This window comes from Aedes aegypti, chromosome 2 (assembly GCF_002204515.2).
Source record: "Aedes aegypti strain LVP_AGWG chromosome 2, AaegL5.0 Primary Assembly, whole genome shotgun sequence".
NCBI classification, from domain to species: domain Eukaryota; kingdom Metazoa; phylum Arthropoda; class Insecta; order Diptera; family Culicidae; genus Aedes; species Aedes aegypti.
In genome coordinates, this window is record NC_035108.1 from 139,976,754 (window position 1) to 140,004,593 (window position 27,840).

The window sequence follows — 27,840 nt, forward strand, 5'->3', positions numbered from 1 at the left end:
GAATTCCTTGTAGTGGGTTAAAACAACTTGAATTTAGGTAAACTCCAAAGAACCGAATTTGGCTATATCCCATTGAAATTCTATGCTGATCTGGTGCGCCTCCATTTGACAAAATTGCTGTTGCAAGAGACGCAAAACCACCCAACTGAGAATAAAAACTAAATGCCGTTTACTCAAACTTGAATTCAAAGAACTTTTTGAACTTTAAAGAAGTTTTTGATGTGTGTTGTTGTGCACGCAATTTACTGTTTTCTTCGCCTGTCTTGATTAAAAGTTTGATTCGCTTATGCTCTCCTGCAAGAAATTAAAAAAAAAGTCATGATACAATAATCGAGCTACCGTAATATACCTTTCGGGTGAGAGGAAGTGAACCCTGGATCCGAAGAATTCAATTTCGGTAGACCATCAGGTACCGAATTAGAGCAAAATTTCAATTATCTTCAATATCCAATCTCATGTAATAACGTCTGTTAATTCTTTACGAACGTTGTAAATCACTGTATTTAGCCATTATATGCTTCAAAATAATACATATATCTATCCCTTGTTTTATTATAATTAATATTTGTTGTTCGAAAACATATAGTTTTCTAATAACAGTACAGTGCTAAAAGTAATTTGATGTGTGTTTAACCCTACCTGACCTAGTGATGTTCTAGAACTAATTTGTCCATAATGCTCCAAACCTATGATGGCCTATCATTCACCAATATATAATAAATATTGGAGCACACAGGTTACATTGCTAGCTGAATAATAGTTTATTCAGCTGGAAACAGATTGTTTAAACAGCATTTCAAATGAATAAGCTGTTATTCAGCTGGCAATAATACTTGGGAAATTTCAAAATTTAATGAAGAAATATCGGCCTCTGGTCAAATACAAGCAATTTGAAATATTGAAATATTTACGAAACTTTGAAGTTTTATAATATTTTGATGTAACTAGAACCTAATGATGACTGCAACGAGTGATACTTTGCAATTGCGTACCATTCAGAGATTTTCACTTTTTTCACATTTATAACGAACTGTTTTATTAATTGTTGGTCTTGGTATGATCTTCAAATATGCCTTATTTAATTTTACAACATAACAAACTAAACGCTTTTTTCCTCAACCGCCACGATTCCAACAATGCATCAATCTCCACTATGCAAATTCTCTTCAATTGAACATTCAATTCGACGAAGTCGACTCCGGTTTCCGTTTTATCCCATAAGTTTTCGCTCTTTAACATTAATATTACATTTCATCAGTACCTATATCTTACTCTTAAATTGTTATCCTAGATACTCATCCTTATATAAAAAATTCATTTAGTCTAAATCGGTGTGTATGTATTCCGCGTAGTTTATCTGTCTGCTGTTGCATTCTATCCCTTATACTCTCGCACTCAAATCCTGCCGCATCCACAACCGTTTTATCAGACGTAGTCCTTCGCTTTGCCTGCAATCATTCGCAATCTTCTCTCACGCTCGGCTCGTAATGCGAACCCTTTCAATTTGTATACTGGACACCTTTGAGACCACCCCATTCCCCGCTCCCCATTCCCAACCAACCCCAACTCGCTGATGGACGTTTTCAATTGATGTTACTCCTAGTAGTGTTGGCAGTAGCCGTTGTTGCCCTAGTAGTAGTTGTAGTGGTAGTAGTAGTGTTAGTAGAAGTGGTTCTAGCGATATCATCATTCGGCGGCAGCGAAGACGACTGCTGTCCGGCTTTGACGCTCGCCGCCTAAATCTACCTTCACGGGGCGCCCGGTTCCACGTTGTGCGCTGTGCCCAGTATCGTCGAGTCGAAGTTTAGCCGCAACTCGCCAGCCAGTATCAGCTCTGAGATGCAGCCCACGATACCGGATGAGTACCGTTGTCGTGTATAGAAGGATGCAGCCGGCAGACCACCTGCGGGAAAGTAAAATGCATTTAAATTCTAATTAGTATTATGCTGATTTTGTCGGAGATGAATCAAGGGGTGAAAGCAAGCAGTTCAATGGAGATTTTACGGCAAAAATTTGTGCTCAGTTCACATTATGTCTAGTGTCCATGTTCCGGATTTTCACCAAATTTGGGAATATATACCATCCGTTCAGAAACGATTATTGATCTTACTTATCCCACACCAAGTATCTACACAATGTACTTATACACCAAACCCTCATTGGGACAGAGAATGCTTCTCAACTTATAGGACACTAAGTTCACTCTTTTTCTATTCCTAATTTACACATGGTTTGCTGGCAAAATATGCACAAATAAATGTTGAGTTTTGTTATCTCGTTATTGACTGAGGAATCTGCCAAAAAATAATTTTGGAGCTCAACAGATTTCACCGAGCGTCTTAAAATGAATTCAGATAGGTATTCTCCAAATATTGCCCAGAATTTTTTCTTGGGATCCTCTTAATTTTAAGATTATTCTATGAATTTATGTTATAATCATTCCAGGTACCTCAAGTACCTGAAGGAATAAAATATACCTTTTTATGTGATCCTTAGCCTCCTGCCCAGCAACTTCTATCCTTACCTCCTCGAGGTACTCTGGTCAGAGTACGAGCAACCTTAGGGAAAATCGTGTAACCAAAACTGATGGGAACATTGGTCGTATGCTGAAATGGAAGGAGGGATTTGCTTCTACATATCAGGAGCGTGTGTACTCCATGTTTGGAATGGCTCAAAACAGCGTCTGACTCACTGAAAAGGGTTAAACTGTGCACTACGGCCTTCCGAATATAAATGGGAAATGGCCCTCCGGAAATTTAGGGGATTTGTGCAAGGCCCTGCAAGCCAGCCGCAAATAAGAACTGGGACAATCGGTGAAGTCTACAGCGCCATAAAGGGACTAGCGGTTGGAAGCTCCGCACGTGGAACTGTTAATTTCTCAACTTCATCGGGAGCACGCGCATACTCAACAATGTGCTGAAGGACTGGATTCGGTATAGTAGCGTTGTAGGTAGTGTGTTGGAAGGGATCAATGGTGTGAACGTTTAGAGGTAACCATACCATCTACCGGAGCAGCGGCAACACACACGAGCTGGGAACATCTTTCATAGTGATATGCAGAGGCGCGACATCGGGTTGCGGCCGATCAATGAGAGAGTGTGCAAGTTGAGGAACAAAGGTCGGTTCTTCAAGTTCAGTGCAATAAAGGTGCACAGCCCTCACTCCGAAAGCACTGATGATGATAAAATCATTAGAGATTTAAACGCTCAGGTTGGTCAGGAGGAGCTCAGGTCTACGATGGGAAAGTGTGGTAGAAGCCCTACTTCTACCACAGCCTTCCGTGCCGATACACATAAAGATCATAACAGCAGACAGAACCTCAAATCGACCACGTTCTTATTGATGGACGAAAGTTCTCTAATATTATCGACGCCAGGACCAATTGTGGCACTATCATCGACTTTGAGCATTATGGCTATTATGGCTGAACTGCGCCCAAAACTCTCCATCGTCAACAACGTACGGTATTGACGGCCGCCCCGGTATGACCTAGAGCGGCTATAGCAACGAGACGTCGCAACTGCATACGCGCAGAACCTCGAGGATGCTTAACCGAAGGAGGGTGAGTAGGATGAAGCACTTCTTTAGAACCGCTGGAGTACCGTGAAAGCAGGCATCAAAGATGCAGCTGAGAGCAATATCGGATACATGGGACGGAGTCTACGGAACGATTAGTTCGACAAGGAATGTAGGCAGGAGAAGGAGAATGTAGCACGAGCGGTCATGCTGCAGCAAAGGATCCGGCAGTACGTGGATCATTATAGACTGACATGACAATAAAAACTCGACTCTTTCGGGAGGAAAACGCTGCCTGGAGGAGACGGAATGCGAGTAGATGAAACAGATGTGCCGGTCTCACGAAACGCTGAATTTCTATCAGAAGCTCAACGCATCCCGCAATGACTTCGTGCCGCGAGCCAAGATTCGCAAGGATAAGGATTGAAAGGTGGAAGCAGCACTTCAACGAAGACTTGAATGACGCTAAGAGCGCAGGCCATGAAGGTCGAGACAACGAAGGAAATGCCTTCGTCAGTACTGTGGACGGCGGAAACCAACCAGCAGAGCGCGACAGAGCTTGCCTAGGTAGCAGTGTTACGATAGACAGGGATATTTTCGAGGTGGTCGACGAGTTCGTCTACCTTGGATCCTTGCAAACGGCTGACAATAATATTAGCCGTGAAATGCGGAGGTGCATAATCAGTGGAAGTCGGGCTTACTATGGTCTCCACAAGAAGCTGCGATTAAAAAAAGATTCACACCCGCACCAAATGTACCATGTATAAAACGCTCATAAGGCCGGTAGTCCTCTAAGGGCATGAAATGTGGACTATGCTCGAGGAGGACCTGCAAGCACTTGGATTCTTCGAACGTCGGAAGCTTAGAACGGTCTTTGACGGTGTGCAAGAAAACGGTTTGTGGCGGCTAAGGATGAAGCACGAGCTCGCCCAACTCTACGGAAAACTCAGTATCCAGAAGGTGGCCAAAGAATTCATTATTCTTTCAAAATATCATCAATATAACTGCCGATTTTTATTCAATGGAAACTTCCAGAGTGAGTGTTAGGAACCTTTATTACATATCAAGTTTTACAGCGAGACTATGGGTAAGAATTTGGAATGCGAGGACCAGACCTGATACAGTTGGCTATAGAGCAATTTGGTCTGATTGAAGTGCCTGCATTATATGCACGCAACGTAAAATACTTTTGTACTTAATATAAGAAAGCCAATTTTGTTGACCATGGTGTTTATAAAACGATTTTGAGGGGACGGACCTGGTGTAGTGGTTAGAACACTCGCCTCTCACGCCGAGGACCTGGGATCGAATCCCATCCCCGACATAGTCACTTATGATGTAAAAAGTTATAGTGACGACTTCCTTCGGAAGGGAAGTAAAGCCGTTGGTCCCGAGATGAACTAGCCCAGGGCTAAAAATCTCGTTAATAAAGTCAAACCAACCAACGATTTTGACGAGGTACATCAAACATCTGCAAATAGGATTAGTTCTCCTGATCATGATAACATATTTGTGTGATTGTTAATTCCAGCTAATTACAGCAAAATTACGTTTCTTGGGCAACCATGTGACTTTGATAACGGAGCTGATGACTCTGATTGATAAAAAGTTCATAATTAATATTTGAAGTTATGGCTTTCAGTCTTCAATAAAACTCAAAATCGGATTTTCGATTACATCCGACATTTTGGAATCATGTGCAAACAAAAGAATTGTGTTTATCCTATGTATTATGTGAGGTGAGACTAGTCGACGAAAGTTGAATTGCTTCCATTTGAGATCAGCTCGTCGCGATTCATCCGACTTACATCAAATAACGTCAACAACGCGAGGGGTCAATCGGTTGTGGTGGGGAGTCAAGGTGATCAACTGGAGTCCCAAAATATCGGTCGCCGCATATTGAAGGCTTAAAAATCGATCAAGAAATATTAGTACACCAAAGCAGATCATGTTGTACTAGTATATGCTACCTCCAGTAATTGCAAATTTCCACTTTTTCAATGACCCTGTTATTAACGTCAAAATGACACCCTGTGAAATAATCTGAAAAATCTCTACACCGGACAACAATCCTGCAAAGATGGTGTTCGTTTAGGTTCCGGTTGGTACAAGAAGGAGTAGAGCGCAGAGAGCTAGGTGGGCGGATTAAGGAGACACGGGAGACCGTGTTATTTTCCCTATCTTTCGTCTCACTCTAACAATAATAATCAAAACTTTGTGGAAGCAAATCTCGAGTTTTAGTGAACCGATGAAGCTGAAAATTTATCGGGTTGTGCACTACATATATAGAATCATAGTGATACATTTTCGCATCGATATATGGAGTGGTTCTTGAGATTTGCTTCTTGAAATGGATAGGGTGATTATGATGACGTCCCGTGCGGCCTTAAGTGCACAGCGATTTGGTGAGCGTGGGGCAGAACATATAATGGGGAAAAGCGGCTACGAACCGAGTATTGAGGCATGAAATAGTTGATTCGGTGTCTCAGTCTTCAGTATTTTAAATGTCTGTTTCACCAAATGAATGAATGAATGAAGTGTTTATATAAAATTCGTTGCTGAAAGTACATCGAATTTCTCAAGCTACCAATATCTTAACATATTTTTCTGCCCCTAAAATTTTTCCAGGAATTATTCTATGAATTCTAGAAGAATTTTCTATGAAATCTATAGACAAATTTAGTGAAGAAGATTCCTCCAAGTATTTGTTTAAAATGGCTCTGGGGAATGTCCCATTCTGGGGAATTACTTTCTGGGGACCGTCCTTTTCTGGGGATTGTATTTCAGGGGAATGTCCTATTCTGGGGAATGGCCTTCTGGGAAATGTCGTTCTGGGGAATGGGTTTCTAGAAAATGTCGTACGTAATGCCAAGAAGAAGAAGAGTCTAACAAATTTCCCCATTCGTTACAATTTCTCATTTTGCTGACAGGTTTAATAAAACCCAATAAGGACTTTGGAGGAGTGCAATCTGGTAGTTAGTGGTCTTATAAAATACCAGTACAAATAAGTAGGTATTATAAGTTTTGATTTTTGTTTCCGAATTTTCAACTTTTAATTGTGTCATCCAAACCACGTGGAGAGAGGGGTATTGACTGACCAAAACTACGCAGAGCCACGAGAGGAGAGGGAGGTGAGGTAAAGTCTGAAAAAATGACCACGTGTTTGATTGACGATCCCTAATCGTTATTCTAGCTGTGATATGTAAAATTTTCGGTTGACGATCTTTCAAAGTTACAACTTTTCTCGACTTTCCAAGGCATGGTAAGTATCAGTGCTGGGAACGGTAATAGTAGTAAGCTTGAATTTCGAGAGAGTCACGTGGCTTTCTGACTACAGTACACCCGATTCGGTTTTTGCACGGATTTTTTTTACACGGCCGTGCAAATAAAGTTTCCATACATTTTTTTCCGCCAAAACCTTATTTTTACATGAAATGGTGTTACTTTTTTTGCACGGTTTTTGGAATTTTGAACTGAAAACTGAATGTTTCAACATCAAGATATATCCTATATTGTACTGCTAACACGCAAAAAACTTTTCAAAATATGAAGGCATTCTAGATATCACGTATGGCGAAATAGGGAACCACTATTGCCATAACTGGTTCAAAAACGTTGAATCTCATCAAGTAGCCTATGTTGGGTGCATGAATTTTCTAAATCGTTAGTGTCATTGAAGGCTCTAAATGCGGGAAATGCAGTGGGAAATACAACATTTTTCTACAGTAATTTTGGGTTGCCCTTAGCAACGGGTGTTTTGCAATTTTCAAGGCTTTTTGCCTACAGCAGCGATGGGCGTGAGTTTCACTGGCTTCGCTGACTGTGATTGGTTTTGTTTGGCTAATGTAGAGTGAATTTCAGATTTCATCCCAACCCTGGTAAGTATGTTCGTACTTGCCTGACGATATAAAAATGCAAAAATGGTCAGGTGGCTAAGGAAGCTCATATAAGTCCATAACTGTGCAAGTGCTCATAATACACTAAACTGAGAATCAGCTTGGTTTCCACCGGTCTGAATAACTGATTGGCAAATTACTCCAAAACGTCCAAAACAAAATATCCAAATCTGGTCAAGGCTCAAATCCGAATGTAACATGTGTGAAATGTGGTTTCGGATTTTCATTTTAAATGACAAATCGCATACCATCCACAGATACGTCAACAGACGGACTCCATGTAATGGTTCCACCTGTCCGGCAGGATCTACATGTAGATAAGCTAGACCGACCACTTGGTAGCATCAGCATTCAGCATATTAAATGGGTGAAACAGCTGGTGCCACCTCGAATGTTGAAACAAAAACAGAACAAAAAAACAATTCCGAAAGTTCATCCCTCCTTCTCCCGGTTTGGGACCCGAATTGGATCAAATTTTCGTAATGGGATTATATTTTCCCCGGTGTGTATGTGTGTGTGTGTGGAGCAGCAGCAAAACGACACCAGATACGTGTGGGTGTGTGGTCAAACGTGTCACGGTTGTTCCTGAGGGCGAACGAGGTTGCATCGGTATTAATTAATAATTTAATTCGGTTTTGGCAAATCCATTTTATAGCTTTTTGATTAGGTTCATTTCGAAACGATTCTGTATGGAACAGGTGCATTTGTGGGTGGATTTTCAAACAAATTGATTGAATTGGAATTACTAATCGTTGGTTACGAACGAGCACAGTTCAAAGCCGAAACGTTTGATGCAATTGGCATTGACTTTTGCAGAATTAGATGATTCGTTTAAGGTAATTATAAAACGAAGCCAAACTTTGAATTTTCAAGTGCACAAGCCTGGATAATCTGAAAACAGTTTGCAATGAAAATCAATCAAATTACTTGCTTGCTGGTGGTGACCAATGGGATAAATTTTCAACGCGGAGCGCTGTTTGGTTCTGAAGTCTTGTGCTCTTGAAAATTTGAAGTGTGGCTTCGTGCTATAATCACCTTAAAATATGTTTGTTATGCGTAGTAATTAATAAAATGCTTTCGTTTAAAATTGTTATTAACTACAATTTCAAAGTTAAGATTGATGAAAGACTTGTGTTTCAGTGCGCATTGTACACTCGTACTGTGCGAACAGGAAATCTTTCTCAAAAAGGCACCTCTTCATCTTTTCTTAAAACATTACAAAATAAACAATCTTAACAATAAGAGGCTCAAACGGCATTGATCCATAGCAGAGCCAAATCCTTGAAGATGTGAAAGGTCCAAGGAGAGGTCCATAGTAGTAAAGGTACCACATATAGAAAACTGTTCTTCAAAGCTGAAAAGAAACGTACAAAAAAAAGACAAGTATCATACATAATAGGAGATTTCATTCAAAAACTGAAATAAATGTTTCAATATTGGAAGGCACATATTTCCTAAAATATCTCTAACAGATATTGGAGTAGTATGATTTAAATTTTGAATTTGTTTTAAAAATTATTCCTTGGTATAGCATATCTTGAACAATGAAAAAATATATGATCAATGTTTTCATACAATGGTCCATAATCACATAAAATTGAATCTTTTATGTCGATGCGATATAAATGACTGTAACAATTATAATGATTTGATATCAGTCTTGAAATGCTACAAATGAAATTTCGACTAACTGATAAAATTTTTAAACCATGGATTTAGACAAACTTTTGGTTGAATAGAATGACACCAATGCCCTTTATCACAAGAGTCCCAAGACGTTTGCCAATCATATCAAGAAGATTCCTTAAATTTTGTATGATATTCAGATGCAGAAATACTACGGTTATATGTAATAACACAACGAACATCCAATTTAGCTAAAGAATCATCTTGTTCATTGCCATAAATTTTTGAATGAGATGGAACCCATGCAAATTTAACGATAAATACTAGTAAATTTAGTTCAAATAATAATTGTTTTATCATTAGAATAAGATGATAAGTATTAGCATGAAAATTTACGGATCTAATGGCTTTAAGACAACTGAAACTATCAAAACAAATAAAAAATATATACCCCACCAGGCACCAGTAATAGTTTTAAGGAAATTTATTCGCTTCGAACACGTTTTTTGGATATATTGCTGTGTGCATTTGAAATGCAAATATCAAATGCGGGAACACCAAATGCGGTAAGATTTTTCACAAGAAATGCGGCATCAAAGATAGATTTTTCTATCTAGGGCGGCGGTGATTTCTATAATTGTTGCTAGGTGTCCTTTGATTATTTTGTGTTACCGCATTTGGAAGACGTTTAGTCAAGATTTGCTTCTCAAACGCAAACAGCAATATTGAATACTAGTGGTCCCGGCAAACTTCGTCTTGCCATCAAGTAGGCTGTTGAAAAATGTCATGGAAGCTCCCATACAAAATGATGTATTAATACTCTCCCGTTTTACCAAATCTCCCGGGAACTTCCCTGATTTTTTTCGTCACACGAACACGTCGGAACCCTTCAAAAACACAGCAGTGAAAGAATCGTGCAAACTGGATGTCCCGTTCTCAAGCCATTTCGTGACATACAAACACCACTCCATTTTTATTTATTAGATAGATAGATGATATTTCCACGTTAATTTGGAATCAAACCATATTCCGAGGTATTTATATTCATCAACCTGTTCAATTTCAATATTTCTAAAATATAAATTAATGTTTATAACAGAATAATTACGCGAAAATATTATACATTTTGTTTTAGCTACTGAAAATGTAAAACCATTTTTATGTGCCCAGCTACAAATATTATCCAATGCACATTGCATAAAATGACGAATCACTTCTCTATGTTTGCCACTGACAGATAAAACCTTGTCATCAGCAAATTGATAAAAATGGCAACCACTTGGTATAATAGATGCTAAATCACTTGTAAATAAATTGTATAATAAAGGGCTCAAACAAGATCCTTGAGGTAGACCAAAATAGCTATAACGAACCATTTTAGAAGATCCATTGAGAAAAAAATTCATAATTTTGAAAGAAACCATATAACATATGAAATTTAATAAAACAATTGGAATTTTGAAATTCAACATTTTTTCATATAATAAATCAATAAGAACAGAATCATATGCTCCAGAAACATCAAGAAAAGTGGAAACCATGCCTTGCTTTCTATTGAATGAAAGATGAATTTGAGATGCTAAAAGAGCAGTACAATCACGAGTACCACAACCTTTCCTGAAACCATATTGTGATGAGGCAAAAATGTTATTCCTCTCAGCCCATAATTCAAGGCGATTCGAAATCATTCGTTCCATAAGTTTACGTACACATGATAATAAACTAATAGGTCTTCTACTGTCAGCCAATGAAGGATTTTTACCTGGTTTTAATAAACTCATAACTTTTACAAAACGCCATTCTGGTGGGAATATATTTTGAAGAAGAAAATAATTATATAATGATAGTAAATGCATTTTGCCTTCAAACGGTAAATTTTGTAGTACAATCAATTTTATTTTATCAATTCCTGGAGAAGCATTATGAGTAACAGATAGAGTTTAATTAATTTCTTCCAGAGAATATAATGCACAAAGCTCAGGAAAATAGTTAAATGTTTGATGAGTTTTAAAATTATTATTTTGAGATGCAAATTTAGGACAAATTTTTCTATTCATTCATTAGAATATTCTAAAATAGGTTGAGTTGAAAATTCGTAATTTCTTAAACTCCATGCAACCTTCCGTTAAGTTGATAATGAAGATTCTTTATCAAGATTTTGAACAAAATTTTTCCAATTATTTCTTTTCTTAAATTTGGTTATCATAGTAAATTGTGCTTCAGCTTTGCAATATAAAAAGTAATTATCCCTAGAACCAAACCTTCGGAAATTTTTAAATGCATCAGATTTATTTTTTCAAAGCTAATGAACAATTATTATCCCACCAAAATGTCGGACGTTTTTTAGCAGGAGATTTAGAGACATGTTTTTTTGTTTGCGATTTTATTAAAGTTTCCATTAAAAGCTTCCAGGAATCCGGGAATATTTTTTGAAGTAGATGCAATATTTAGAGGAAGAAAATTTTGTTCTAACAATTTTGAAGAATGAGTATATGTTTTAGGATCATTATAAACAGAGGAAATGTTAGGACGTTTTCTTTTACTTGGAGGTTTGTAAATACATTTATCATTTTTATCAAATGTATTATCACTTTCAATATCAGATAAAGTTTCATATAGATTTGGTCAACTGAAATCACCAGAAGTTTTCAAAATCTCTGAATATGAATATTCATTTTAATTTCTTAGTTTTTCATTAAGTGTTTTGATTGGATATGCATACCGAACAATTATTAAATGAATTATGTTTTTGTTTGCAATAAATACAAATATCTGATTTTAATTTACATTCAGATGTAGAATGAAGATCTCCTCATTTTGAGCATTTTTGTTTATTTGAGCTAAAATCAGATGTATGCCCAAATACAAGACATCTATTACAATGCATGAGCTTTGGGAAATAAAGCCTCACGCAAAAAAAAAACATTGTCAATATTCAGAAAATCTGGCAAAACAGATCCTGAAAAAGTAATTTTAATACAATTGGAATGAACATATTTAGAAATTCCATTTGTATCAAATGATAATTTCGACAAACGTTCGCAATCTAAGATTTTGGCCGGTGAAAACGATTGATTTCTAAAAATGCCTGTGCCATGGGACCTAATAACGTCACAATCTAATGATTCATCGTAAATTACTCCGTTGATTTCACAAGAATCGCACGGAGCATACACACGATAAGAATTATTAAATAAATTAGACTCTAAAAGAGAATTGGCTTCATCTCTTGTTCCAAAAACAACTCAAAGTCTAAGGAATTTTTTTAATTTCCCTCTCTGATTTATATTTCTTGTATACTTCCGATGAGATCAACAAAATATTTATAGGTCGATCTTTTTTTCGGAAATAAACAGGAAATGGAAATCTGAATTTTGGCCACCCCCGTCAATTTCCATAGTGGAAACTGAACGGGGATTCAACTAATAATAAAAACAAACTAATCAAACAACAAAACAAATAGGATAATACTTAACAAAATTCAAAATGAATCCAGGAAACACCGGAATGACTAAATGGACCAAATGTTTTCACTTCTTTGAACACCGCCAAAAAATGTTTCAAAACTAACGCCAACCAGCTAATAGGGGAAGCTGAACACAGGATAACTAGATCTTACAGGACCCAATTAAGTAAATCGTCACAATTGGAAATTCTTGAAAAATCGTATCTGAAAAATGGAAGAAAAATGACAAGCAGAAAAAAGACCATCCAAGCCGTACAAGGCCTACTTACCTTTTAAGAATCGTGATTAGTTAGACAGGAGCTGAGATGAGACTAGCGGAGACAGTCTTCTTTTTCTGCGATTGCTGAGTTTTTTTTTCTTGTTCCCCTCATTATTTACATCTATCTTGAGCAAGCCGTTCAAGCTCTCACATGACCATCTCAGCAAAAAACTATTGCGTTTGAATCACATCGAAGCATAAACCGCATTTGAGTGAAATTTCATGCCAGCAAGCATAGCAGACATTATAAATAACTATGTCTTGTGTTTAGATTTATCAGCATCTTTGGAAAAACTGCTCCACTGATTTAGATTTTTATTAATAATTTATTTTGAATACAATACTTTTCACTTTTTCACGACGGGCTGCATTTGACGTTTCGTGACAGCGGAATCTGGGCTGCATATGACGTTGATATTTTTCCTCTTCGCGAGTCTTTCTCAGGGCAGGAGATCTTAAACTCCATTAGGGGAATCAAGGTTTCCTCCAAAATCATAAAGAAAGTAGACTGCCGCGTTTTATCGGAAGCTCTTAAAGATCACGAGCTTCTTCCCAAACATCTTAAAGAGAAGAAGCACAAATTTTTCACTTATGACGACAAAACCGAACGTTTGTCCGAAGTTGCCTTGAAAAGTCTCTCATGTGACTATAAGTCACCTGAAGCGATCAAAAATAGAATAAATTATTTACTTGGATTTTCCCTAGTCCAAGTAATCATTATGAAAAAGAGAACCCAATTTGACATTGTTCGGAAAGGGCTTTCTCAAGAATATAATTTAGTTTACTTTAACAAAAAAATCTTAATAATATTAAAGCTTTAGAATAAGCTAGACTTATGTTTGATGTCCGTATGACATGTGAACAATTCCAGAAACCTGGAGAAAATTTCCAGAACCCCACTCAGTGCCGTCGGTACCAAAAGTGAGGTCATGAACCAAAACATTGCCACATGGATGCTAAGTGTAATTTTTGTGATTCAAAAAAAAAACAGACATACTCTATTTCACACCGAACAACTAAAATGTACCTAGAACAGAGCTTTTCTCCACTTAAATTTTAGATTTGAACTGTAACAGTTCAAATCTAATATTTAAGTTGTGCGATGATAAATGACAGAAATCCAAACATTCCACTTTCCATCATCAGACCATTCTGTATTTGCTGAATCCCACATAATATGAGTGAAATCACATTGTAACCATATTTCACCAACCGAAGCCTGTCCCAGCTTTCAACATCGGGCCATCCATTTAGGTGATCCAAAGCTTAGAAAAAAGATCCTAACGCATTTCGTGCCATCTTTTTTTCCCCCGCACCCTTTCATAAAAAGGTCGTGAATGAAAAACAGCTCCCGTCGACAAGAGCGCATGGAACTAAGTATTTTCAACGCCCATCCAATAGGTACCCCAACTGAGATCCGAGCGAATGATTATGTCCTCGGTCCTAAGTCCTTCCAATCCCAACTGAATTTTTAGTTTTGTTCGAGTGAAAGAGGGAAAACCCGAACAAATCGCAACGAAAAAAAAACGTTTTAAAACCGAACAACATATTGCTCGACCATGCTGCGCAGCATAAATATCAGCTTAATGGACGAGACTGAAAACTGGTCCAAATATTTGCCTTGCAGTTCTCCGGTCTGGCGGTTGGTTTGTCCGCTTGAACGCCATTTCACATTGGGCTGGACCGGAAAATTAGGGGGAAAACAATTCGAATTTGAAGATGAAAGCTTAGAACAAAAGTACCTACTATAAATTCCTTTCGTATATTATTAAGGAATTCATTATAAAATCATGTGACATAAGGATGATCCCACAAAATACGGAAATATTTCTGCCATATTTTGCTTTTCATGTACGTAATTTGTACGTCTTCTCATTGATTAAAAGCAGGATTGTCTTTGAAAAGTTTCAGTTCATTTTAAATTTAAATTATTTTTCTTTAAACTAAATCATTGACAACTGTTTCTTTTCCTTATTTCACACAATGTCAAAATGTAATCCTTATTAGCGTACCGATTTTCTCAAACATTTTTTAGTTCTGAAAAATCTAACTTCATTAGTCAAAATATTTTTCGATCTGGCCCAATGTGCATTGTGGATGGAACAAGTGTAAGCTCCGGTGCTATCGGTATCACCATCATCGACGTCGGCATAGTCGTCATCAGCATCATTCTATCGTTTGAAGAATATGGATTCCATTGAAACTAAACACAAAGAAAATAATGATAGCACATTTGAGGACCCCCCAACTCGAGAAGAAGCGAAGAAAATGAGAGTGCGAGTGGCTTACGAATCAAATCATGCTGAAATGGTTATTTTTCTGCCACCAGCTCCACTCAGGGTGACCATATGGTATTATAAAGGATCCAATTTTTAGACTTTCATACAAAGTAGGCCAAAATCGTATGAATGGGTCGAAAACTAGTGCTAGGTCGAAAATAGCTGCTCTTTCTCTTCCATCTTGATTTGATAAAACAAAATTAGGCTTTTACTAAATGTTGTTAACGAAATATTACATTTCGTTGGCCGTAGCAGTTTAGATTTTTTGTAGGTAAAGAAATCAACTCATCTGCTTATAAAAGAAAACATCAGAGGGGGTTGTGTACAAGACACGACCGCATGACGTTAACTACGCCAAGTGATTTTCTGCATTTGAATTTTAGTCGATTGTCATAGTTGCAGCCTTCCTTTAGTTCAAAATCTAACATATTCTCGTGACGGTCGCAACATTTTAGATTTTCAATTGACACCCAGTATATTGCCGTAAAACGTAGTTAACGTAAAAAAAAAAAACGTTTTCGATTTACCTGATCTAACTTAACCCAATTATCTAACCCATGAAGAATAGCAATAGAAGATTGCAATGATTTTTGTCTACCATTATTAACAATTGTATACGACATTTTCCGATGTTTTGACATTGGATATTCTATGTAATTCATCAGTACTATACTGCCCATAACTGCAAAACAGTCACATTCGACATTTTTGACAAATTGGAGTTAAGACCATGGAGAGTCATCAAATGATAAATACTTTCGATCAACTTACTGAAATCTGTGAGAATGTTCTAGAAAATTCGAGAAAAATACCAAGTTGTTTTGTCACATTGGTAATTATAACCGCATAACAGTCACACTGAGATTATAAATGAGCCTCGTAATGTAATAGCAACAAAATTTCTATCAGAATTATTTTCTGGCTATTCACCTAGTATGCGATATCAGTTGTACAAAATATCAACCTCAAATAAGCAGTTTTGAGTTCCTGGTAATTTTTAGAAACTTTAGTTTCCTCCCATACTGCCGTAAAATGCACACTTAATGTTCCATTTACTCAATGCCTACTTTTGTCGAATGTTACAAATATTCAGTTATGGGCAGTATACCAGGAAAGGAGTTCCAGAGTCATTTTCAAAATTTTATTTTAAATCCTCTGCAGAGCTTTCTTCTGGTATTACAACAGCTAGTCCGTATTGGTACAGCATACAACATGGTTGGCCTGAAATTTTGGTTGAGCTTGTTATAAATACAAAGTATTGATTCTCTGTTAACAAGTGGATCCATATATTTTATACGTTTGTTACATTTGGCTTGAATGCCAACATGTCTTCGAATAAAGAGCTTTTGGTTTAAGAGGGAATATCATAAGGTGAGTTTTATAAGAATAAGGAGAAAATTTTAATTTTTGCAAATCCAAACTTTTTTGTAATCGACTACAGATGACACGCAGGCTTCGTTCTTTGATGGAAAGGCCTGTGTCATCAGCAAACAAAGATCTTTGACATTTGTGAGGTAACTCAGGTAAATCAGATGTGAAAATATTGTATAATATTAGTCCCAAAATACTGCCCTAAGGAACAAAATCTATTACAGGAAGTCTTTAAGAATTAGAGTTCTGATAATTCATCTGAAGTGTACTATTTGAAAGATTACTTTAGATTATTCTGCCAAACGCTGTCGAATGCATTTTCTATGTCTAGAGGAGCAAGTCCAGTCGAATAGCCTTCAGATTTGTTGAAACGAATTAAATTTTTTACTCGCAAAAGTTTATGAGTGGTTGAATGTCATGTCGGAAACCGAACTGTTCATTGGTAAGAACTCAATCATTACAGTTGATCAAAATAACATTCCATTCTTCAAATGATTATTATTATCCCCCTATCAAATTTCCATATGGTCACCCTGGCTTCACCACAACAGTTTGAAAATTGTACGGCTTGTTGCCTTTTTCTGTATATAATTCTACTTTACGACCAACCGACTCCGAATGACTGACTGAATCTAACAAAACGGATCCTTTCGGTTTCATTTTGGCGTGCGATGACGGGTACAGCGCGTACGCTTCTGATAAAATTAAAAATTCCTGCCTCGACCACAGGGATTTCGTTGCATGGAAGTTTAAGCTAGGAGGAGATGTTCCCATTTTGAATACTTTCGCAAAAATTATCTCTACAATAACGAACAAACAACATTCATTGGGTTCATGGAGGTCTAAACCTAAACAATTTAGCAAATGTTTGGCTACATGGCATAATAGTAAATGCTAAAATCTTTTAAACATATACAAGAATATTCCCACATTATTCTTTTTCAGAACCAATTTAAGAATGAATAAAATTATGAAAACAGCATAAGCCATGTAGTATTTTATCACAAATTTTTGAAAAACGGATACAATGGTCAAAAATGTTTCGACTTAGCAACATGAAATCGTACAATTCCACACAAAATAACGTCACATTCATTAGGTTTTTATGGTTTTCCCCGACTTTCTAATGGTCAACTGGAATAAACCATTTTTCAAACCGGATGCCGCAATTTTATTCGTGTCATAAATTTTATCCACTTGTTTCAGTTTTCACTGCCATCGTCATCGCAAGCTGAAGCAATCTTGTTGAGCAATTGTCAGACCAACCGTTCTAAACGTTTCTGCAGTGGGACGAGTTATGGTTTAGTGAAATTTATTTAATTTTCTTTAACGTTCAACGCTCCGTCATCGCAATCATCGTCATTGTCGAAACTTCAATAGCAGTTTTTCCGTTCAAAACTGAAAATTATTCGATGAAAATGTGTTCACTGTGTTTCGGTTGGAGAATAGAATACAGTGAACACACTTTCATGTAAATTTTCCTGATTTTGTACGAAAAAACTGCCTCTGAAAATTCCGAAATCAATGACGGATCCTGCCCCCTTAAGCGAAAGGGATTGGAAAACAGCTGCGCACCGTTTGTGAAGATCTACGACGGTATATTATGTCTATCATCATTGTTATCATCTGGGTGAGAAATGATATGCGAACGAAATTGGCACTTTGATTGGTAGGCACACTGAGGACTCATAAATCATTATTTTGATTTTGGGTTGTCCATATACCACGTGGTCATTTAATTTCTATTGACAGTACGATTTGTGAGTATTTGACCGCACACAATTTTTTTTTTTTTTTCAAATTATGGACCGTGGCATTTGATCGGAAGCTCTTTCCCAAGTAGTATATGGACGGCTCAATCGAAATCCATGAAACAGTATCTCAATTCCATAGAAATTCGATAAGGAACTTTACTAGTACCTACTTTACTTTAGGTTTGACTGTAACACTTAATCGTTCGGATTTAACGGCTATGCAGTCTTTACAGGAGTAAAACTAGTTTTATTACTTCCTCAACGTTTCGAAACGGGGTTAGTGTTTTCTTTAGTGAGAACTGGAAGTGAATAAATATACTACTAATAATGATATCCAGGACCCAGATAGTCGTAGCGGTGAACGCGCAGCTATTCAGCAAGACCAAGCTGAGGGTCGTGGGTTCAAAAACTAGTCAATTTACAAAGAAAACGCTCATAAGAACATTAAACTGGGAAGTAGGCTCTGTCTCAATGGAGACGTAATGTCAAAAGAAGAAGAAACTGGTTGATAGATTGACAAAGTCTGCCAAGCGATACCGGGTGTAAAATGGCTTCCAGTTTACTGGCGCTCCACAGTGCGTTGAATATATTCAGACCTCTTAGAGGACACTCTAAAAAATATGTCTGTGAGTGATTTAGGGTGGAACTTTTTATGAATCAATTATCAAAGTTACAAGTTAGTATTTCATAAGTTTGATTTCAATAGCCAACACATCATGTCGATCTCTCATATTCAAAGTGAAAATTAGTGTGCTTATCCCATCAAGTATACTTTACCAACCTTGAACCATGTTCTCTTCTAGATTTTGATTAAATATATTGGTTTCAACACTCTCCGTACTAGTTGAAAAGAATGCTGAAAACTTGCGACAAAATGTAGTTTTTCTGCTACTCCGACAACTGTCATTTTCAACGCTTGTTGTAGTAGTTTTTGTGCTTTGTATATCTTTTAAATACTTGATTGAATAGCGGATGCTATCTATAAACACTTGTGGATACTTATTATCGCCGAATAAAATGACTTGAAATTTGATTTTTGTCTATGGAGCAACGCACTGTGCGCTCCTTCGACTCTAGTCAGGGATAAACCCCGCCGGTGGATCCATCTTACTCTCCGGAAGAATTCCACGGTGGCAAGAGATCTCCTGAAGCGATACTATCCAAACTGATGCCGATGACGGTTTTGTGATTACAGGGGGAGAAACTTTTGATTCACAAGCGACCCGACAAACATTAGGTAATGGTGAACGTATACCGATGACCCACATATATTAATTTTCTAGCAATTCCAAAGTCCTCCATCGATTTCCTTAGTATATCTTCCAAGATTTACGTTTAGCGCATCTTAAAAAAAATCTTTGGAAGATTTCCTAGATTCACAACTGGAGAATGTGGTTGAAGGATAAGTGAAAAATTATCTGAAGGAGCTCCTCGTATACGTTCACAAGACGCTACGGGAGACAAGGCATAACACTTATCGTTCTTACAAATCGTCAAAAAGTTTTAAAAATTGCCTTTGCGTAGACCTTACAAGCTTGCAGGAACTCTTTCACTGTAATACAACTAAGGTGTCCGTGTCCCTGACCTCGTGAAATTGCTGACCTCCGCCTGGTTTTCTGCTGAATTGTACTTTTGCAATTCTTTGATCTGACATTCGTTCTAAGAAGCCCCACTCAGCAATCCCAACACTCAATTGATTGACCGCATGCCATGATTTGTTTCACGTACAAGCCCAATTAGTTTCGTTGGAAAACCATGTTCGGACATTCGATAACCCAGCTCATTTCACTTCACTGAATATCAGCTTGAATGAGTGCAGTTGTGAGTCTGCAGTTATACTTCCGGAACGAATATCTGATTCGTTGTTGAACGATCCTCAAGAATACCAGCTTGGTATTCACCGACGAAGGACTCCTCGAACGATTGATGTTTGTCAGTAGTGCAACCAGGATTTGGTTCTGGGAAGTGGGGGGGGGGGGTTTGGGGGTTTGCAATTTTTTAAAAGCATAAAACATATTTTTTGATAAAAAATATAAATAATATAAATAGGGTGGGCGTGCCAATTGTGGCCATAGAGATTCCCTATTTTCCCATAAATGATAATTTGATTTTTTTTTCACATTTCGAAGGGTTTTGAGTTTTGAGAATGACTTCGACACCATTTTTACTTGGGCCTTAAGCGCAGGAATTTAAAATATAAATCATTGGCACCATTGTTGCAGTAGGTCGAAAGTAGATCAGCATTGCAAAGCTCAACTGCCTTGTCACATCTTACAATCAACAAAATCCATAAAATCGAGTTCAAAGGTCAACAATGAGTTGTGCTATTTTTCTGCTTCAGTAGTTATCTTTTTACATTGCTATTTTTTTTAGTAGGGATAATCAGATTTTCTTTTCAAAACCTACACCTAAAGGCATAAAACCAGAGTCGTTGTTTTTCGTGTCCTGGAACAAGTTTATGTCAAACCTTCCACAAAAAATACAATTTTTGGAGTTCTATAGCCAATTCAGTATTAACTCAACACTTAAATCCTGAAATTAACAGTTGATGCCGTCAACAAAATTCACAGCAATATTTTAATTGATCTTGGAAAAATGAATTACTGTAAACTGAAATGCATATGTTTATAAAAAATATTGCAGTGGTTTTATTTTTTTTTGTGGTATTTGTTTAGTTAATCAAAAATATTCACTCCTATTCCATAACTTTCGTAAACTCAATTGGTTGTCAGTTGTCTAAAAATAGCCATTTTTGACGCCCACCTACTACCTCATAACGCATTTTGTATGACTAATTTTCGAATTTTGTATGAGCTGTAACATTTTCAGGATACCCACCCATGCCCTTTAGCGTTATGTAATTTGTGAATGGGCCCGTAGTGTTTAAAATTCTGAATGTTAACCTACCTATATCATGTTATATAGTATTGCGTCAGAATATCGAGAGTTTTTTTTTTGTGAAAATTATGTCCAGGAAAATAAAAGAAAAATAATCAGAATCTTCAAAGAATTCTATCAGAATGACACCAAGGATTATGTTCAAATTAAAGAATGTCCAGGATTTCGTGGTTTGACTTTTTGTATTGTTGGCAGATATGTTTTTTCGTCCTGTACGATTTTCTAAAAATACATATGTTCATCAGACCTGCAATGTTCACAGCAAATTGAAGAGAGAAAGCCATTCAAACAACAAATTTGCTTATGTCCTGGTTTGTGTAAAAAACTTAGCTATAATTCTGTGGAATCCCAAAATGCTTTCCAATATTTTGTGAGTTTTTTTTAAGATAATTTATGAATGCTGCCCTAAATTTTCTCCAGAGAACTGTGCCAAATTTAAGATGGAATTTTTTAAGAATCTAGTCTATGATTTAATAAAGTTGTGTTTGACGAAAATTGTTGTAACGCAACAAGTTTTCCCCAAATTTAATAGAAAGTTGCTTATTAAATACTGCCGTGAATCGCAAGTCAGTCCCATCTGCATTTTCGTCCAAATTGAGTTGAATTCAGTTTTCAACATATCTTCCAATGCTCTTTCAGCTGCCCTAATGAGATAATAAGATTTGTTCAGAAAAAGTAAGTCAAACAAGTCAAAAAGTCATATAATGAAAAGTAATCGAATATCAGTCCCACTACAGATTTCCGCACCATGTAAAGTGAACCGTGTTTCGATAATCTTTATATTTCTCTTAGAATGATATTGTTGTGAAAATCAAATTGTGAAAGTTTCATAAAGATTTAAACATGTTTCAAATCTCTGGAATTGTTTGAATATTCGTATGAATAACGAGTTAGAAAATTTCACAGCCTATTTTCTCAATTCCTTTCTTATTTATTTACATTTTGAACTTCAATTCATCACATCACAAATTACATTCATGTGTAAAATAATCGTAAAGGCTACATATGATAGTCCTTCCAATAGCCGCTAATATGACTCTCAAGTAGTTCGCTCTGAATCTAGCTGCGAAATTTTTTGATTAATCCCAAGTAGGCCGTTAATGAAATTTGTAAGCGTAAATCTTTACTTTTATATATTTTTAATCAATTATTGATGATTTTTGCTATTTTTTTTCCTAACGTCAGGTCATAAAATAGTGTTAAAAAGAATCAAAAGTATACTCAATTTTCAATGTTAAGTTACCGTGTTTTTTTTTTCAACTGGCGCTCTTATTATATATGTCTCTTCCAAAATCATGACAAGTGCTTCACGTATTTTGGCGCCCCCTTATAGCTGACACCCTTGGCGAGTGCTAACCTGGCCAAACGCAAGCAACGGCACTGCATAAAACATGCTCATCTTTTCAACAAAATATTCAGTACGACGCTTCCAGTGAGAATTGGTTCTCTTGTTAGGTGTTCTGCTTCCATTGTGAAGATTTTATGACCAATTAAGTGATAACACCTGGAAATTTTCAATACGACCATTAAACTTATTAAGCTTATTAAACATTTTGGATGGCTTTGAAATTCGTTTGATTTACAATTGTAATGGGACGCCAATGCGTCCATTTTTGTATCAACAAATCTGAGTCAATTTTTCAACATTTTTAAAATGAACATCCTATTTTCATGATTTACCTGAACAATAGAATGTAATTCATGATCCGCACCTACAAAATCACAAATTTGATCTGCTTTGGAAGTTGCAAAATTTGGCGGAATGCAAGAAAAATGAAAGATTTTTGATATTTCAGGTGCTGTACCAATATAAAAGATCCAATATATCTGAAGGTTTGTCAAACTTTTGACACAATGCCTTCAGTTTATTATAAAAAAAAGTTCAGACAATTTCGTTATTTATTAGCTTATTATAGTAGTGACTCGTAGGTAATTTTGTTTTTATCAAACTCTTCAGGGGTCTTAGAATAAAAAAAAATGTTTTTAAATATTACGATGCTGATAACTACTGAAATTCACAGTGTTAATACGAAATGAACTGTGTTACTGCTTAATAGTTGTAGGTTATGTATAGTTTAGTTTCAAAAATATACTTGGTAAGTCATATATTTTTCCGGCTTCGAAGGGGGGGAGGTTTGACCTTCAAAACCCTCCCTTGGTTGCGCTACTGATAACTATTAACAGAATGAGCGTATTTTTTTTTATACGCAAAATTCTGCAGAGTAGTTTTTCTGTATTCGGCGTACTGCAGGCTGTATATTGTAGCTTGTATATTTGACGCTTAAGACAATCCAATTAACCGGTGGGCATTTTCTTGTCATCCCATACCCTCTGAAGTATTCGACGAATCGATTGGTTAAACCGTTTACTTCCGTACTTAAGACGCTTTACCGGGATCTCGTCTTTTCCAACAGTTTTAAAGATGTTCAGTCTTATTCACTTCTCATATCACTTTCGGGACCAAGCAACACAATTGTACTAAACATGATCTTTTTTAAGCTTACAAAGGGCTGAATTTATGTATAGTTTGTCTTCGGCTAGAGAAATTTGATCATAATGATGAAAAATTTTCCATCGCGAAAGGCTTATGGTCCGTGTGTCGACGACTTTTTACTGCTCATTCCACCTGGCAACCACCGCTTTTACAGTCGCCTCTCTACATCTCGATATCGAAGGGTCCATCGAGATAGGGAGAAATCGAGACAAAGAACTTTTTTTTATTGAATACTAGATTGAAAAACGGTCCGTTGCCAAGAAAATAATAAACAATAAGACGTCATTTCGAGTTCCTAATTTGTTTTGAACCCCATACATTTGGTCTAGTAACCTTTGACCATGTATGTCATATCGACATACAGAGAGAAAATTGGGAACGAAAAATTAATAGGCACACATTGAGATACGGAGATATCGAAATAAGGAGGATATCGAGATATGGTGAGAAAAATTGTATGCAGAATGAAGGGACCTAAGAAATCATCGACAAAGGGAGAAATATCGAGATATAGAACATCGAGATGTGGAGAGTCGACTGTATATCGATTTGCAAATTCCCCTCATAATGGATCAGTGCACGAGTTCACTAATTTGACGTTTGAGCGGTGCCGAATTCACTCGTTGCCATGGCTACGTAAATAACGAGGCACCGCTCAAACGTAAAATCGTAATTTCGTGCATCGGTCCATTGTGACATGCAACCTTTGCACATCTTCCTGGTGCAAGATGTTTTATGCTGCAGCTTGTTTGTGTGTGGTGCATACAGCGCTTGGCAGCATGCTTTACGTCTGTCACTTTCCAGCACTCTTCACCAACACCAAGAGCTATTGACATCTTCAAAAACGTATTTAAATGTTTCGGCACTTCTCGTCTATTCAACCGTTTCTCGAGTCCATTCCACGTACAATATAGTTATGCAATAAGCTTCATCGTTGATGGCTGCTTTGACTATTCTCTATCAGTCCTCAAGAGCGGCATAAACGTGCTTGCCGAAAACGCTGCCTCAAGATGCTTCGCATCTGCGGTGAGGACATCTGATTGCTTCAGTCGTACAAGATTGTACCGAAGTGGGCATCAGTACCGAACCTTTTAACGACGAATATATTTGGGCGTAGTTCTATTAACACCAGGTTAAACAATCATCAAGCCGAAAATTATGTGCTGACGTAATTTATATAGGTCAAATGTCTTTCAGTGATCATGGTTGATTTGCGATTATGTCTACTGTGGTGATCTTCAGGTTTAGTTGAGTAAGGCTGTATTGGATTTAGATGCTACCAATGGTCTAATTTTTGCAAGCGATGAAATCCAACATGAATCCCTAGGGGCCGCCTGAGTGAAAGCAAACTTAATTCAGCCTTCACTGCTCAGAGAATACTTAACGGATTAAAATGTTTTTTGTCGGAGTACTCATACACATATTTTGATTCTTAAAATGATTAGCGGAACTCGGGATTCTTCCTGTGACTGAAGTTATTCCAATGGATAAATGGGTCAGGTCGGGTAAAAAGGGCAATTTTTTGACATGCCAAGTTATCTTTTTTTATTTGCAATTACAATCATTTTAATTTGCATAAATCATAAAGATATGTTGTCTTCAGTTCTTTCTTGAAGAATACACAAAACTCGTCACGATACGAGATTTAGCTCCGAAGCTAGTGGAGATACACAGTTTGACCTTTGGAAAACATCCAATAGTTGTATTACTTAATGTTTCACTTCATACGACAAATGGCAGTGAATGTTAATAATAACACACCTTATTAAATGGGGATCGTTGAAGATCTCAATTTTTCACCAAACTACCATTGGAACCACAATTTTACAAAGTCTGGCGCTCGGAAGTGAACATATGAATGTCGGGATAAAACCAAATTACATTTACTCACCGACATACAGTCCGGTGTCTGTGTTGAGCTGCCTCAGCTTTCCCGGTGACCTCCGAGTGATGGACTTTCCGCCATCAACCTTCAGCGTACCGTCCTGGGAATTCCTGCGGAAAACGGAAAACATCGTTATGAGACAGGAAAGAATTATCTGATACCACCACCATCAATAACCAACAAACGAGTGCCTGTGTATGCATATAAAGTGACCTCACCTAACCCAACCCAACCCATTTCTCGGCCTCACACACAGCTGGCATTATCATACGACCAAGTTTGTGGACGACCGCTAATAGCAAATAGTGAAGTATCGATTTTGTACAACTATTCCCGCATATCCCATATAGGGAAACCTCGTCCCACCGCGGGCTCGTGATTGATTGATTTATAATTCATGGAAAATAGCTTTCCATGTTAAATGCGCGAGAGAAAAATAGGAAAACAATACGTTGAACCCGTTCCACGTGCATACATTGAATTAAGGGTATGCGATGTGATTTTTTTCCATGCCGATACGAAACGAAACAATACAAGAAATTTGGACAAAATTGTATAATCGTATAATAATGGCGTATAATCGTGTGTATCACACGATATACAAATGTGGAAACGGTAACTTTGGCAAAGAAAGCTCTCAGTTGATAACAGAGGAAGTGCCCATAAGAACACTAAGCTTGATAGCGGGATCAGTCCCAGTGAGGACGTAATACCAAAAAGAAGAAAACAAAATTTCATAACCATAGAAGATACATTATTTTAATTATTTCATAATTTAAAGAAAAATGTCAGCGATTCAACTTGATTTTTTTACGAAGTCTCATTTTATATGGAATGAACACAAACATTTTGCCTACGGAAAATTCCACGGTATTTCGTTTTGAATATAGTATTTGATTGGTATTCGAAATACCGCATATCCTCAACATCGACCGCTTCGGTGGATGGCTTCGAGGAACTTGGCACATATTGTGACTCGTTACCGTTGGTCTTTCTGGCAGACACCCCAAGTGGGCGCTAACCAAGGCCGGATTCAGGTGTCAATCGATGCGGGACGGAGGAAGTGTGGAAAACATCGAGAAAATGGTTTACCAATTTTAGTTTCGCTGTTAGTTTTCTTGGATCAGGGTGTGCTGTTAAATTTCCGACGTCAATATCGCTTGAAGCGAAAACCGTCGTCAGGCACGTCTTGGTGTGAAAGCAGAATTTGAATATTAAATTTTCTGTGGTCGCGAAAGCACTTAGGGAGTTAGGATCGGATAAAGGCGAGCACTGAAACTGTGGGTGGGGCAGATTATGCCGGCCAGAGTGCGAGATTTTTTGTCGCTCCAATATGAGAATTTTTTCGTGGAATGGATAGTGAATGCTGCTCCGAGGATGTCTGCAATGTTAACGAAGTTGGATCAGCGCTAAAATCCGATAGATTATTTAATAAAAGGAACATGTGGAATTTGTTTAATAATGGAACGCATCTTATACGAGAAACTATCAAAGGGAGATTTTGAAGAAAATTGATATAAGATAAACAAGGTTTCGATTTCTTGTAACAATGTTTTATATTTCAAACAATCAAACATTTTCAATGCTCTTGTGTCAGTAAAATTTGACAAACTGCTTTAGCGGTAGACAAGATGAAAAAACGCGTGATTGTGTGCTTTTAAATTTATATTTTTTCTTTAAGGCATTACGTCCTTAATAGGAAATAGCCTGCTTCTCAGCTAAGTGTGCAATGAGCACATCCATGTTTACTGAGAATATTCTTTGTCCGATTGGCCATTTTTTTATTGTTATATGTAAAGTGTGGCATAATATTTTAGGCCCACAAAAGTCCAGAAAAATAACACTACAAATAGATCCTGGGTTCAACCAATAATCAAATGGCAAGTAAATTAACAAATAAAAAAGTGATACAGTCGAAGGTCCCTTCAATATCGAGTTTAGAAGCGATAGAGCTATTCAACCAAATTTTGACGATATAAAATATCAATACAAAAAACGAAATTGTTTCGCACGACAATATTTCATTGAACCATCCTCTCTCAATACTAAATGATACGTTCACTGACAGAATAAAGTGTGAATGGATATTATCTTTTATGATTATTTTTATAATAATACTTCCCATTTTTATTTTCCATATAGCGTTCAACGGGAGTGACTTCCGCCAGTGTGACCGGAAGCGAAGCAGAAATATAAGAACGCACATCCTCTCCGGATATCCCACGCAAACAGGCACCCATAAAATGGAAATGTTTTTTTTTCTTACCTCAAAGCTCGCACCCGATGCCACAGCCCGTCGCTGACTTTGGTTGAGTTGTATTTGATGTTCACTTCACCTGACCCCAGGTTGTATCGCAGGTGGAGGAATCTGCAAATAAATGGTGGAAATTGAATGG

At 37.1% G+C, this 27,840-nt stretch overlaps 1 protein-coding gene across 1 annotated transcript in view; it reads right to left on the bottom strand.

Annotated features, from left to right (window-relative positions):
• Positions 1-211: 211 nt before the first annotated feature.
• LOC5578284 (pikachurin) overlaps positions 212-27,840 on the bottom strand; it is a 783,038-nt gene continuing 755,409 nt past the window's right edge. Inside the window, exons 16-18 of the mRNA XM_021842555.1 lie at positions 27,711-27,812; positions 25,451-25,554; positions 212-1,903 (exon numbers count right to left, since the gene is read on the bottom strand). Of these exons, the coding sequence (XP_021698247.1) occupies positions 1,749-1,903; positions 25,451-25,554; positions 27,711-27,812 (361 nt within the window). The 3' untranslated portion in view covers positions 212-1,748. The remainder of the gene's footprint in view (positions 1,904-25,450; positions 25,555-27,710; positions 27,813-27,840) is intronic.